General features: G+C 44.5%; 1 protein-coding gene across 11 annotated transcripts in view; it reads left to right on the forward strand.

The window, feature by feature from the left end:
* LOC122550924 (glycogenin-1-like) overlaps positions 1 to 16277 on the forward strand; it is a 110149-nt gene that overhangs the window by 69178 nt on the left and 24694 nt on the right. For 8 of the 11 annotated variants that reach the window (XM_043692389.2, XM_043692391.2, XM_043692394.2 and 5 more), the window contains exon 8: positions 12462 to 12575. The exons of the other annotated variants lie outside the window; for them this stretch is intronic. In XM_043692389.2, coding sequence (XP_043548324.1) covers positions 12462 to 12575 — 114 coding nt within the window. The remainder of the gene's footprint in view (positions 1 to 12461; positions 12576 to 16277) is intronic. 11 annotated transcript variants of the gene reach the window in all.

A 16277-nucleotide genomic window follows, 5' to 3' on the forward strand; every position in this document is an offset into this window, starting at 1 on the left:
ATGGGCTTCAGATTAGTATGACAGGGCGGCGCAACATCGAGGGCCGAAGGGCCTGTACTGTGCTGTAATGTTCTATGAGCCATGACGAGGCATTTGTCTTCCCTCACCTTGAGGATCACCCACAAAATGTTCTCCTCCTACTCCTATTTCTTGAGTTCATGAGTAGAGGCTGTTCAAGCCTGAGTTGGAGAGAATTTTAATCCACAAGCGGCTAAGCAGGAGTTGAGAAAACAGGCAGATGGCCTTGATTTTGTTGGCTGGTGGAGCAGACTTGAGGGCCCAAATGGTCTTTTTCTGCTTCTGTTGCATTCTTATTTTCTTGTAAATATGGATGATCTAGGAAGGAGATGAAACTTGGCAGTTTTTGTTTTACTGTTTGTTATTGGTAATGTTTTGCTTATTAACTGCCTATCTCTCGATATCTCGCACAATCCTGGCACGTGGAGTTTACACAGAAACAGGCCATTTGGCCCAGCTGATGTACCCTGGTGTTTATACTCCACACATCTCCTCCCCTTCCACTCCACCTAACTCTTATAAAAGTATTACTCTATTCCCTTATTCCTGGAATACTTGGCTAGCTAACCCCTCAATGCATCCAAGCTATTTGTTTCAATGTCTCCCTGTCTCACCACTCTCTGGGTTAAGGATGTTTCTGCTGAATTCCCTCTGAGATTTATTGGTGATTATCTTGTACTTACGGCCCCTGTTTGATTTGATTCTGGGAATGTGAGCACAACTGGCTTGGCCACTGTCAATAACCCTTGAGTGGTGAGCTGGAAGGTTGAATGGCTGCAGTCCGTACGGTGTAGGAACACCCAGAACGAAGGAATTTTGACCTGGTGACAGTGAAAGAATGGTGGTGCAGTTCCAAATCAAGATGGTGTGTGACTTGGAGGGGAATTTGCGGCTTGTGATGTTCTTGTGTATATGCTATCTTTTGTCCTTCAGGATACGAGAGATAAGTTTGTAAACTGTTGTTGAACGATTCCCCTCTATCCACTCTATCTTGGAACATTAATCAATACTTCAAAGTCTAGGTTCCGACACAGCTATGCCACTAGGAATCAATTTGTTGGGCCCCAAGATAAAATTGCAGTGTGTTGATAACCAGAGAGATCAGGACAACAGTGTGGACAATAGTGACTGAGAATGAAGCAACAAGATTGACTGAAATAGCTAAAGATAGAAGGCTGATCAGAATGAGTCTTTTAAACAGGCAAGGATGAAAGGGTGGAATGGAAGAAAGATTTTTCTCGCGACAAAGGGAGTGTAATGAAGGTTTCCCAGACTGATTCCTGAGATAGCAAGACTGACTTATGAAGAGAGAGTGAATCATTTTAGAACTATATTCACAGAAATTTTGAAGAATGTTGGTGGAGCTCATAGAAATCCATAAAATTCTACCCGGACTAGACAAGGGAATACAGAACCAGAGGTCACTGTCTAAGAGTACAGGTTAGGCCATTTAGGAATGAGATGAAGACAAATTTCTACACCCAGAGAGTGGTGCACATGTGGATTTCTCTGTTACAGAAAACAATTGAGGCAAAGCATTGTATTTTTTCAAGAAGGAGCTTGATGTAGTTCTAAGGGATCAAGAGCAAGAACAGAATGATATTGAAGGATGTAACATCCTGGGAGGGTCGAGTGACCTACTCCTCCTAAATTCAACATTTCTATGAAAATGGTATAACTAGTATAACTTGTGACAGTAAACTGACCTGAAAATAGGTCGTATTTTTCACAATTATAATGAATAAGAACCAGAGATGAGGTGAGAGTGTAGTCGGAGATGCAGGATTCCTATTATTGCATTGCCAAATACAAGAACAAAATGTCAGAATTGATCGGAGATTATATTGTTACAGAATCCCTACTGTATGGCCATTTGGCCCATTGTTCCACACTGACCCTCTGAAGAGCATCCCACCCAGACCCACCCTGCATTTCCCATGGCTAACCCGCCTAGCCTGCACATCCCTGGACAATTTCCCATGACCAATCCACGTAATCTGCACATCTTTGGACTGTGGGACGAAACTCATACAGAAACGGGGAGAATATGAAAACTCCAGACAGTCACTCGAGGTGGAATCAAACCTGGGTCCCTGGTGCTGTGAGGCAGCAGTGCTAATGTTGAGCCACCATGCCACCCCAATATTGTAGAGTAAAGTAACAGTGATATCTGACCAAGAAGGATTAGGGGATGTGGGAATCGCTGAGCTATAGGGGTGGAGGCATCTTTCACAAATAAAATGTATGGCATACAAGGCATCTGGGATTGCAGGGAGCAATGAAGGGGGAGAGATTTTGATGTTTCATTGAATGCATTCATTGCCCATTCCTAATTACTGTTCAGAAGCTTTTTAAAGCTACCGTAAACCACTGGAGTCAATGGAGTCAAACACTCACAGTGCTGTTCCAGAGACAGTTCCAGAATTTTTACCCAGGGGCAAAGAAGGATCAGTAACTTAGCTCCAGTCCAGGACCATGTGAGATTTCAGGGGATTGAGCAAGTCTTGGTGGTTCTATGCACTGATTGCCCATGTCCTTCAGGGTGATAGAGCTCTTTGGTTTTGGGAAATGCTATCAAAGCACCCTTGGAGATTTGCTGCAATGTCTCTTATCAATTATCCTCTTCTAGAAAGTAGCTTGTGTCAGGTTAGTGAAGGCGTGGAGCTGTTCTGTTTGAACCAACACAGAAATGGGAATGAAGGAAGGCGGAAGTGGAATTTTCCGTTAGTGACTGGCACATTCCTAATTTCCAGGCTAGGTTGAAAAACAGCATGGGCCTGTTAGTGCTACACTATTGATACTGATCTGAATTCTCCCTGCCTTACCAATGGACAGAGATTGTTCCTAGTGTCAGACAGAGGCAGGGGTCAGCCCTTGCCAATGCAGCCGCCTCTAATTTGATGGCAGCTAATTAGCTTGCTCGTTGAAAACTGCAACAGGTATCACACACAAACACAGAACTAGCACTGAGCTGAAAATGTGTTGCTTGAAAAGCGCAGCAAGTCAGGCAGCATCCAAATCGACGTTTCAGGCATGAGCCCTTCCTCAGGAATGAGGATGCTGCCTGACCTGCTGCACTTTTCCAGCAACACATTTTCAGCTCTGATCTCCGGCATCTGCAATCCTCACTTTCTCCTCGAAGATTTTAACCTACTGCGAATCCTCTTGCAAGGATGCCTTCCTTGAAGAAGCTCTCTTCTTCCCTCTACAATGATTTCAGTGAGTCCCTCTCTCACTGCACACCCCAGGTCCTCATTCCTGAGGAAGGGCTCATGCCCGAAACGTCGATTCTCCTGCTCCTTGGATGCTGCCTGACCTGCTGCGCTTTTCCAGCAACACATTTTTCAGCTCTGATCTCCAGCACCTGCAGTCCTCACTTTCTCCCCACAGAACTAGCAACTCAAGATGCACCCAACTTTGGGGGCCTGAATTCAGAGTGAACAGTCAGCTTTGCATGACATGCCACAGGACCCTAGCCCAAATAGTTAAGATCTCAAAGACAAATGTTGGCTGTTGGATTCGCTCAATTGGCTGCATCAGCAACGCCAACACCATGGGTTCACTTGTGACACCGGCTGAGGTCACCCTGAAGGCCCTGCTTTCTCAGCTTTGCCTGAGGCGTGATGATCCTCAGGTCAGTCTCACCACCAGTGAAGAGAGTTAAAAATCACACAACACCAGGTTATTGTCCAATAGGTTTAATTGGAAGCACACTAGCTTTTGGAGCAACGCTCCTTCATCAGCTCCGAAAGCTAGTGTACTTCCAGTTAAACCTGTTGGACAATAACCTGGTGTTGTGTGATTTTTAACTTTGTACACCCCAGTCCAACACCGGCATCTCCAAATCATGGCCAGTTAAGAGAGTGTAATATCAAACAAGTCTTGTCTTTGTCTATGGAAACATAAAATGCACAGAAAATAGTGCACAACTAAAATATTGAATACGTCGCATTCTTTGGGTCCATTTCTGAAATTATGCTTACCTTGAATTTTGGTTGATTGGAACACTTGATTGGCTCTGACCCAGTCACTTGTACACGTGTCCTGCAGACCTGTGGGAATCTCATTGTGGCTACAACACAACTGTGTTGTGAGAGCTCCCTCTGGTGGACTGGAGCCCATTTCTTCAACAATAGAGATTGTTTATCATGCAGTCATTTATAACTGGGATCCATGTGGAAAAGTAATTGGCATATTTACTCCCCCCCCCCCCCCCCCCCCCAGCCCCACTTTCTCAGAGATACAGTCAAAAACTCGATTGATTTTAGAGTGAGACGACAACTTGAAGATAATTGAATGAGTACCAGCTCTCTCAAAGAACAAAGAAAATTCACAGCCAAGGAACAGGCCCTTTGGCCTGCCAAGCCTGAGCCGATCCAAACCCACTGTCTAAGTCTATTGCCCAACTCCTAAGCATCTGTATCCCTTTGCCCCCCACCTCCTCATGCATCTGTCTAGAAGCACCTTAAATTAATTTGCTGTGCCTGCTTCTACTACCTCTGCTGGCAATATGTTTCAGGCAAAAGCCGAAATGTCGATTTTCCTGCTCCTCGGATGCTGCCTGACCTGCTGTGCTTTTCCAGCACCACTCTAATCTAGACTCTGATTTCCAGCATCTGCAGTCCTCACTTTTGCTTAGCACCTTTCAGGCACCTACCACTCTCTGTGTAAAGTACTTGCCGCATATATCCCTCTTAAACTTTTCACCTCTTACCTTGAACGCGTGACTTCTCTAGTTATTGAATCCTTCACCCTGGGAAAAAACTTATCTCTATCTACCCTGTCTATACCCTTCATGATTTTGTAGATCTCAACCAGGTACCCCTCAATCTCCTTTTTTCTAATGAAAACAATCCTAACCTGCTCAACCTCTCTTCATAGCTAGCACCTTCCATACCAGGCAACATCCTCGTAAACCTTCTCTGCACCCTCTCCAAAGCATCCACATCCTTTTGGTAATGTGGCAACCAGAACTGTACGCAGTATTCTAAATGTGGCTGAACCAAAGTCTTCTACAATTTTAACATCACCTGCCAGCTCTCATACTCAATACCCCATCTGATGAAGGCAAGCATACTATGTGCCTTCTTGACCACTCTATCCACCTGTGCAGCAACCTTCAGGGTATAATGGACCTGAACCCCCAGATCTCTCTGCTCATCAACGTTTCCCAAGGCAGTTCTGTTTATGGAATAGTTCGCTGTAGAATTAGACTTCCCAAAATGCATCACCTCACATTTGCCTGGATTGAACTCCATCTGCCACTTCTCTGTCCAACTCTCCAGCCTACCTATATTCTCCTGCATTCTTTGACAGTCCCCTATGCTTTCTGCTTCTCCATCAATCTTCGTGCCATCTGCAAACTTGCTGATCAGACCAACAATGCCCTCTTCTAGATCATTTATTTAGATTACAAACAACAGTGGCCCCAGCACAGATTCCTGTGGAACACCACTGGTCACCTTTCTCCATTTGGAGAAACTCTCTTCAACTATCACTCTCTGTCTGCTGTTGCTCAACGAGTTCTTTATCCACCTAGCTAGAACACCCTACACACCATGTGACTTCACTTTCTCCATTAGTTTACCATGGGGACCCTTAACAAATGCCTTACTAGAGTCCATGTATATGACATCTACAACCCTTCCTTCATCTATCAACTTGGTCACTCCCTCAAAGAACTCTAAGTTGGTAAGGCACAATCTCCCCCGCACAAAACCATGTTGCCTATCACTGATAAGCCTATTCTTTTCCAAATACAACACTGACGTCAGGCTCACTGGTCTGTAGTTATCGGGAATATCTCTACTACCCTTGTACAACGGACAACATGAGCAACCTTCCTTCCTTATCCTTTAGTGGACCAATCCTTTCTCTGGTTACCCTCTTGCTTCTTATATAAGGATAAAAGGCCTTGGGATTTCCTTAGTTCTGCTTGATAAAGTTATTTCAAGACCCCTTTTAGCCCGCTTGTTTAAGATTGGCCCATACTCTCCTGATATTCCTCCAAGGCTATTCTATCCTTAGCTGCCTGGACCTTATATATGCTTCACTTATCCTCTTGGCTAGTCGCACGATTTCTCCTGTCATCCACGGTTCACAAGTCTTGCCTTTCTTATCCCTTGTTTTCAAAGGGACATGCCTATCTGCACTATCTTCAACCAATCTTTGAAAGCCTCCCACATATCAAATGTGGACTTCCCTTCAAATAGCTGTGTCCAATCCACATTTCACGGCTCCTGCCTAAATTTGATATAATTGGCCCAGTTTAGTACTGGTTCCTTAGGACCACTATCATCTTTGTCTACAAGAATTCTAAAACTTAGAGAATTGTGGTCACTATTCCCAAAGAACTGGATGTAGGTTTGCTCGCTGAGCTGGAAGGTTCATTTCCAGATGTTTTATCACCCTACTAGGTAACATCTTCAGTGGGCCTCTGGACGAAGCACTGTTGATAATTCCTGCTTTCTATTTATATGTTTGGGTTTCTTTGGATTGGTGACGTCATTTCCCATGGTGACGTCATTTCCCGTGGTGATGTCATTTCAGGTTCCTTTTCTAGGGGGTGGTAGATGAGGGTCTAACTCAATGTGTTTGTTGATAGAGTTCCGGTTGGAATGCCGTGCGTCTAGGAATTCTCGTGCTTGTCTTTGTTTGGCTTGTCTTTGAATGGATGTGTTGTCCCAGTTGAAGTGGTGTTCTTCCTCATCTGTATGTAAGGATACTAGTGAGAGAGGGTCATGTCTACATTAACTAGCCACAAGAAGACATCTATTACCCCTTGAGAAAAAGAACAGGAAATGAAATTGCCACCGGAAATGACATCACCACAGGAAATGACATTACCAACCCAAAGAAACCCAAACATATAAATAGAAAGCAGGAAATATCAACAGTGCTTCACCTGGAGGCCCTCTGAAGATGTTACCTAGGAGGGTGACGAATGTCTGGAAATGAACCTTCCAGCTTAGTGAACAAACCTACGTCCAGAACCTCAACCTGAACTACAAACCTTCTCAAAACTCCCTATTCCCAAAGAAGTCCCCCACTGCAACTTCTACCACCTGGCCTGGCTCATTCCCCAACACCAAGTCCAATATGGTCTCGTCCCTTGTTGGACTATTGCTCTAGAAAACTTTCCTGGACACTCCTTACAAATTCTGCCCCATCAACACATCTGACACTAAGTGTATTCCCGTCAATGTTGGGAAAATTAAAATCTCCCATCACCACCATCCTGTTGCCTCTACATCTCTCCATAATCTGTTTACCTATTTGTTCTTCTACCCCACGCTCACTGTTGCGGTGCCTGTAATACAGCCCACCAATGTAACTACACCTTCTTATTTCTCAGCTCCACCCATAATGCCTCACTGCTCAAGCCCTCCATAGTGTCCTCCTTTAGCATAGTCAGGGTATCATCCCTGACCAGCAATACAAGTCCCCCCCCTCCACCCCCCCCCCCCCCCCACTTCACTTCCCTCTGTGTGATGTCTGAAGCACCTATATCCTGGAACATTTAGATGCCGATCATGCTCTTCCTTCAACCAAGACTGTGTGACGGCAATAGTATCATACTCCCAGGCATCAATTCAAGCCCTAAATTCATCTGCCTTACCCACTATACTCCTTGCATTAAAGTATATGCACTTCAGGCCGCTAGTTCTTTTGCGTTCATCTGCTGTCTGCCTACTCTTCCCCTTGGTAATGCTAACTTTGTGATCCTTACAGTCTCCAGTTTCCACCTCACTGTCTAGTAGTCTTTTTTTCTGGTTTCCAGCCCCCTGCCACACTAGTTTAAAACCTCCCCAACAGCAGGAGCAAAAACTCCGCAAGGACATTAGTTCCAGTCTTGTTCAGGTGTAGGCCGTCCAATTTCTAATAGTCTCACCTTCCCCAATGTCCCACAAATCCGAACCCTTCCCTCCTACACCATCCCTCAAGCCACGTGTTCATCCTGCTTATTCTTTCATTTCTACCCTGGCTAGACAATAGACAATAGGTGCAGGAGTAGGCCATTCTGCCCTTTGAGCCTGCACCACCATTCATTATGATCATGGCTGATCATCCTCAATCAGTATCCTGTTCCTGCCTTACCTCCATAACCCTTGATTCCACTATCCTTGAGAGCTCTATCCAAATCTTTCTTAAACAAATCCAGAGACTGGGCCTCCACTGCCTTCTGGGGCAGAGCATTCCACACGCCCACCCAGCACATGGCACTGGTAGCAATCCTGAGCTCACTACCTTTTGAGGTCCTCCTCTTTAACTTCTCTCCTAGCTCCCTGAATTCTGCTTTCAGGACCACATCTCATTTTTTACTTATCATTGGTGACATCCCTGATCCAAGCACTTGGGAGGAAACACACCATTCGTTTTGGCCACAGAACCGCCTATGTACTCCTGTTACAATAAAATGCCCTGTGATTATGGCTCTGAGTCTTTTTCCTGCCCTCTGAACAGCAGTGCCCACCACTGTGCCATGATCCTGGCAACAGCTTCCCTCCCCTCGTGAGCCATCTCCCCCAACTGTATCCAAAACGGTGTAGCTGTTTTGGAGGGAGATGACTGCAGGGGACACCTGCACTGCCTTCCTACTCTTTCTCTGCCTTTTGGTCACCCATTCACTGTCTCCCTCAGCAATTCTAACCTGCTGTGTGACCAATTCATTGAGCGTGCTATCCACGACTTCGCGGATGCTCCACAGTGAGTCCATCCACAGCTCCAGAGCCGTCATGTGGTCATGTGGCAGCTAGACACACTTCTTGCAAGTGTAAGAGTCAGGAATGTCCCTGAGCTCCCACATCAGGCAAGTGGCACGTGCCACAGGTCTGAGGTCCCCTGCCATTGTAAGCCTTAGCTTTATATCAACTAACTAAAACCAAGCACTGCACTTAAATATATGAAAGAAAAGAAAAAAAAAAGAGCTTACCTTTCAGAGTCCTTTATCTTCTGGTTAGAGGAGGGAGGCGGGAGGGAGTACTACTACACGAGTGTAGTATCTCGGGTTTAGCCGCTGTTCAAATTTATACTAAGTCCTTACCTTCCTGGCAACCTCCTTGTCTCCAACGTCACCCCCGCTCTGTCTGCCACTGCTCCCGAACAGAAAAAAGCTGTCAAATGTTCAAAACAGCCATATGCCATTGTGCAAACACAAAGGGCACTCCAATAACACAACTTGTCTTTTATCTCTGTCTGTCTGGTCTGTTATACAGTCAGAGTCATGTACAGTACCAAAGGAGTGCTGAATGTCTATTTCTTTTAAGTGCCTTAGAGTGAAGGGATGACCGTTTGGAATGGAGGAGGAATTTCTTTGGCCAGAGGGTATTTAGTCTTTGGAACTCATTGCCGCAGAAGGCTGCGAAGGCCAAGCCATTAAGCATCTTTAAGACACAGGTTCTTGATTAGGGGATCACGGCTGATGGGGAGAAGGCAAGAGAATGGGGTTTAGAAACATATCATCCCTTATCCAATGGCAGAGCAGACTTGATGGGTCAAATGGCCTATTTCTGCTCCTAAAAGACATTTGGATAAGTACATGAATAGGAAACATTTGGAGGGATATGGGTCCAGCGCGGGTAGGTGGGACTAGTTTAGTTTGGGATTGTGGTTGGTATGGACTGGTTGGACTGAAGGTCTGTTTCTGTGCTGTTTGAGTCTATATGACTCTGTCTAATCAGGTGCTAAAGAGCAACAACAAAGGAGATGATTATTTGGAGGTGCTGGTGTTGGACAAAGTTAAAAATCATGCAACACCAGGTTATAGTCCAACATGTTTATTTGGAAGCACTAGCTTTCAGAGCGCTGCTCCTTCAAGGACAGGTAGAGAGGTTGTTTCCTCATGGGGTAATCTAGAATGAGGGGTCATAGTTTTAGGATAAGGGGTAGTAGATTTTAAATAGAAATGATGAGAAATTACTTTGAAAGCATTATGGATCTGCAGAATTCACTACCCTGGAGTGTGATGGATGCCAGAATATTGAGTAAATTTAAGGAGGAGATAACTTTTAATTGTTGCAAATTAAAATTCTACGGGAAACAGGCAAAAATGTGTTGAGGCCGAGATGAGATCAGTAATGATTGCAGAGCCGGCTTGAGGGGCTGAATTGCCTGCTCCTGCACCTAGTTCTTGTAGTCGTATAAAATTTGAATTCACTAATAACAAAACTCTGGTATGAATGGCAGTCATAAAACAACTGTCAACTGTTGTAAAAACCCATCCAGGTCACTAATGTCCTTTAGGGCAGGAAATCCAGCATCCTTGCCTGGTCTGGCCTAAATGTGACTCCAGACCCACAGAAGTGTGGTTAACTCTTGACTGCCCTCTGCATGTTTAGGGATGGGTAATAAAAGCTGGTCTCCCCAGTAGCTGATTGAAATTCCGTGAAGAATCTCCCCCTGCTGTGTGTAATATGGCAGTGAGGGGCGAGTGAGGGACGTGAGCAGCTATTGATTCTCGACGTAAGAGTCTCTATGGGACCAAGGGCAAGTAAATTCCACCTACTTCATAACTCGGGACTCAAACTGGTGCTGGTGCTACCGTGTAAATAGAATATTTTAAATTTCCTTGGTATCTGACACATATGTGGTACACCACGGTGGCTCAGTGGTTAGCACCACTGCCTCAAAGCACCAGGTACCCAGGTTTGATTCTTCCCTCAGGTGACTGTCTGTGTGCACATTCTCCCCATGGCTGTGTGAGTTTCTTCCAGGTGCTCTGGTTTTCTCCACCAGTACAAAGGTATGCAGGTTAGAGTGGATTGGCTGTGCTAAATTGCCTGTAGTGGGATGTGTAAGTTAGATGAATCCCCCTTGGGGTGGGGGGGGGGGGATACAGAGATAGGGTAGCGGATGATGCTCTGCAGAGGGATGGTGTGGGCTTGATGGGCCAAATGGCTCGCTTCCACGCTGTCAGAGGGGGAATTGGTACCAATTAGCTGACTCTGATTGTGAAACATGATTAGCAACTGGGCAAACCCAATTTATTGCTGCCACGTGCTGACAGTGTGATTTCAAAATGAGCAGCATAAACTGACGGTTCCCCTTTGAATCCTTGAATTCTCTTTTGAACTGTTGGACTTTGGCTCAATCTACCAATTTAAATTTACTTTCTTCTATGAGTGAGCCAAGTCCCGCGTGTTCTTTTAAATGAAGCAATAGGAGAAGATATTCGATCTCATACTCTTAATTTATTTTACACAGTAAGTGGACAAGGCGTTCAGAGTTCTGGGTCTAAACCTCTTTGTCCCTGACAAACTACAAAGTGTGTCAGTTCAAAAAGTAAGACCTCGTTTTGTCCCTGCCCCAGTCTTTTATACAATAAAAAACGTCATATAACCACTGAAGTAGAATTATCTTCTGATTGGGTGTTGGTCTGACTCCATTCCCTGCCTCCTCGCATTCCTAGCTGTCCGACCCCACGTGACCTTCTTTTGCCCGCGAAATGGAGCATCACGTGACCTCCTCGACCCTCTTCCGGGGCGCGAAACGGGACGCCACGTGACCGCCCCGCGCTCTTCCGGGTGCGAGACGGGGACGTCACGTGACCAACCCCCTGCTTGGGTTACAGAGTAACCACAGGGTTTCGAATGCTGAATCCATCCAGAGTCACAGCCAGCCTTCTGTTTTTAAAGTAAGGGATATATTTACAGAACCCACCCTGAAGCCTCCACATCCTTCCTGTGGTGTGGCTACCAGAACTGCACACAGCGCACCAAATGCGGCCTGTCTGAAGTCTGATACTGTAGCAATGAGACTTGCCAACTTTTACACTCGATGCTCTGACTGATGAAAGCCTTCTTTCCCACCTTATCCACTTATGTCACCATGGTCAGGAAGATGTCGACCTGAATCCCTTTGTGTATCAGTGCTCCTAGCAGTCCTGCCATTTACAGTCTGTGCTCCTCGAAATTATTTCAGTGGGCATTAGGAGATTTTTCGAAGCAATCTGTTCAGAGATGTTGTTACATTTGGAGCAAGTGGAACTTGAATGCGGGCCTCCTGGCCCAGAGATAGGGACATGCCATGCAGTACAAGAGCTCCTATAGTGGATGATGGGGTGTGAGTCCAGTAGGATAACTACAGCATATCATTGCACCACATTCTAGTAATTGTAAACTGCTGGGGACCAGTGCAAACTGCCACTGGATGCAGTGTTGAATGCGTGGAAATTGATGTACTGTCCCATTGTTCTAAAGTTAATTCACAGAATCCTTCCTGTTGTCTGATGCTTTGTTGTGAGAGAATGAGGAAGCCTCAATTGATTGTTCTGGTATGCATTGCAAAACACTCAGCAAGGTCCTATGACTTGCATCTTGTTGACTTCGAGTTGAGGATAGTCATGTTGGCTGTGTATATTTTGTTAAAGAAAAGATTAGCCTTAAAATTAGCAACAAATATGAATTCGACTCACACCTGATGTTGCCTTTTTATTTTTTTAACAGCTAGTAACTTGGCAACGACATGGATATTTCTATATACCTCCATCTGCGCCAGTTGCACCACCTATTCCAAAAGTAGTTATTCAGCTGCCAGATTTGGGTCCACCTGTTGAACTGGTACATCATCTTTACTCTCCGGCTAACTGCTGTTGAATAGATAAAATCTAACACTACAGCAGTCACAAGCTCTAACTCGATGGGTGTTCTAATTTTAAGATACAGGTACAGTAGAGTAACATCTGTGTGTAACTGGTCTAGTGGTCCACAAGCTTGGACTCATTGTCCAGAGAAGGTGAGTTCACCTCCCACTTTACTCCCATTAGAGTTTGCATTCAGTTAGCTTGAAAGTAAAAGCTGTCAGGTTGCTGGGGAAAATCCATCACTCCTCCGAGAATAAAACTTGCCACCTTGCCTGTGACAGCACTCTTGTTTGTCTCTTGTTGGCCTAGCAAGACCTTGGTTGTATCATATTGGCAGCCATCCATTTGAAAAGCAGACCCAGTACCAGGGCATCATGGGATGTACAACAAATGCTGCCCCACAGCCAAAGATTGACATCCTCCACTATTAATTTGTGATGGGCCATTTCTTTGTATTTGTGTATCTTCGGAACCTGAGGTTCATCTGATGGGATTTGATGTTCCTTATGTACAAGGTTATATTTAATGGCTTGTAACTTGGTCAGTCTTACTTAAATACTGATAATTTGGTCATCTAGTGGAGTGTTTATCCTCAAAACAGGAGTCAGGTCTTCCCTTCCCTTCCCTATACAAATAAGACTTGAATCTTCTCGCACCATGGAAACTTGCAGTTGCCAAAATGTGTGTGTAGGCATACGCATGCGCATTTGTGTTTGTATGTGCCTGAAGGAGATAGAGATGCCACTAATTATCTATTGACCAACAAGGGAGTCCCCTGCTCTTTTCCCGTACCTAGTAAATTATAATTATTACTGTGAGAGTTGTGAAGGTTGCCTCTTGCACCCCAAACTGTCCACCTGAACCAGCCCGCCCCTCCCACTTCAGCAAGGAAAGGATCTAGAAAGCATTCAAGGCTACTGAATGATAATTTGGTTATGACACCCTTACAATAGACTACACTGCTGGGGACAAAGTTACAGGTTGATCAACCATCACCATGCTAACCCCCCCCATCAGATGTTGCTACAGAAAGGTGCAGCACAACCTTTATCACTGAGCAAGGCTCAGCCATTTGAACAAAGGCCCAGTGATTACAGAACGTTATCAGAAAAAGCTAATCTATTAATACAAGCGTAGATCTTTTCTCTTGAATTTTGTGAAGAAACTTGCTGGAGGAGTATGTATCGAGAAATAAGCCATCATTTCATTACAGGGTAGTTGACTTTAGCATTGGCTGTAATAGATGATGTGTAAGAGTCATGTTTTCCTCTTAAATAGTTCAAGATGGATGTAAACTGTGAAAGCACCAGTGGGTCATTGTTCATGCTTATTGTTTCAACCTAAAATAGAAATAACCAGGAAACAGCATTTTTTTTCATCTTTTTAAGACTTTTTGCACAAAATATCCACTTTGTTCCACAGGTTGGGAAAAAATGGCAGTGTAGAATTTCATTCCAGGTTAGACTGAGAGTTTGTGAGCATATGAATTCCAAGCTCACGATGTATAAGCCACCACTGTTGGAAGTGAGTTTTGTTACACAGTGTTTTGAAGAATGAGGATAGTAACTATTGCTAAATACCATAGCGTAATGAGACAAAGGTTTACAAACAATGGGCAACTTGAGAGAGGAGGAGAGTGACTTACACATTGCTTCTCCAAGTTATTACATCTACTGCAACTCCAGATTGTCCAGTCTAGCCTTGCAGCTAAATTCCACCAGCCCTAGCCTGACTGCGTTCTGCCAAGTGTGGAAAAGATGAAATAGGATTTGTCTTGTCTCTCTGCTATACCTTCCTTCACCTCTGTTCCACTTAGTATTTCACTCGATAGCTGAAGACCTTATGATCTTCAGTTCTATAGGGCTGTGGTAGTAGAGAGTATTTGAGGAGGTGTGATGTTATTAGGGTCGCCTTACTACAACCAAGAGAATTTATTTGGCTACCTTCCCCACTCTTGCATAAGGGCCTTGCTGTGGCTTGCATCAGTACTGGGGTAGTTGAGGAACGTAGATACTTGGGATTACTTGTTGAAAGAGCCATCTCTTCCATTAGCCAACCGATGTGCCTTTGACTGTCGATGGCTTCGCAGTCAGCAAAGCAGCAGCTGAGGGGCTCAAGTCAAGAAGCTGGACACCCTGGGGGCCATATTGTTGCTGGTTCTTTCTAGACTGGAGGATGAATAGGATCACTGGTCCACTTTGATTCTACATATTGTAATTTGCTTCCTTATGGCTGGAGTATTCAGCAAGTAGGTGCAGACTTCCCACTTTAATGGACTTCTGGCAGCCAGTAATTGCTCAGCAATACATGTCGCAGAGATATCATCCAATCTCTTCACTGGGGAATGGGCAGCTCCTGAGTAACACAGAGCAAGGGCAGTTGTTTGTAATGCTTTCAGGTCAACTCCCCAGTTAGGCCTATTTCTGGCGGTCTCCTTTGCTTTTGCTTTGGAATAATCTTCGAAGCTTAAGAGTGTGATCTTGCATTGTTCCGGGCTACACAGGCTTAAATTAGTGAGTCAGTATTCTCCCAACCCAATCCATTTAACTTTTGCATCTCAGTTCCAAAGTTGTAAAGAGTTGATCTACAGCTTTTCATTATTAATGAAATATCACGATTAAACACAGAAAATGGTAGAAATACTCAGCAGGTCTGGCAGCATTCTTAGAGAGTGAAGCAGTGTTCAGGCTGTGCAAATAATATAAATCTTTGTATTGTAGGATTGTATTTTAATGTCCGATTTCTAGCATCTGCAACATTTTAGTTTGTTTTTGTGTGTCACTCAGGGTTGGTTTGCATATGATTTGCATATATGTTGCACAGGTCGTTGGTTAACTCAGCAATGCTAAAGGACTACTCTACTATGCTAATTCATCTTGGGGGACTATTTGGACTGCAGGTGAATGGGCTGCTATTAGTGTAAATATTGAACAGCAAGGCTGCAAGGATGAAAAAAAACCCAGGAAATGCTGGAGAAACTCAGCAGGATGGGCATAGAGAAACAGTTAATGTTTTGAGTCCTTTCTTATTCGTTCATAGAATGTGGGTATCGTTGGCTAGGCTGACATTTATTGTCTATTCCTAATTGCCCTTGAGAAAGTGGTGGGTGATTGATATATTATTGAACCACAATAGTCCATTTGGTGTAGAGACACCCACAATGTCATTTGGAAGGGGATTCCATGCTTTTGAACCAACAAATGTTTCCAAGTCAGGATGGTAGGTGACTTGGAGGGGAACTTGCAAGTGGTGGTGCTCCCACTGTCTTTCTAGACAGAAATGATCATGAGTTTGGAAGATGCAGTTTAAGGAGCTTGATGAATTGCTGCATGCATCTTGTAATTGGTATGGACCGCTGCTGTTAAACGTTGGTGTTGGAGGCAGTGAATGTCGTGCCAATCAACAGGGCTTCTATGTAGTGTCAGGCATCTTGAATGTTGGAGCAGCACTCATCCACAAAAGCGAAGAATATTCCGTCATAACTCCTGATCTGTATCTTGTAGATGGGGAACAGGCTCTGGGGAGTCAATAGAGAGGTTACTCAATGCAGGATTCTGAGTCTCTGACCTGCTCTTGTAACCACAGTGTTTATATGGATAGTCCAGTTCAGATTCTTTATCAGTGGTAACTACTATCATGTTGTAAGATTGTTGATAGATGTTGGTCAACATGTTGCTTT

The sequence above is a fragment of the Chiloscyllium plagiosum genome, unplaced genomic scaffold (assembly GCF_037043375.1).
Source record: "Chiloscyllium plagiosum isolate Xiang-an unplaced genomic scaffold, Cpla_swu_hap1 HiC_scaffold_6, whole genome shotgun sequence".
NCBI lineage: Eukaryota > Metazoa > Chordata > Chondrichthyes > Orectolobiformes > Hemiscylliidae > Chiloscyllium > Chiloscyllium plagiosum.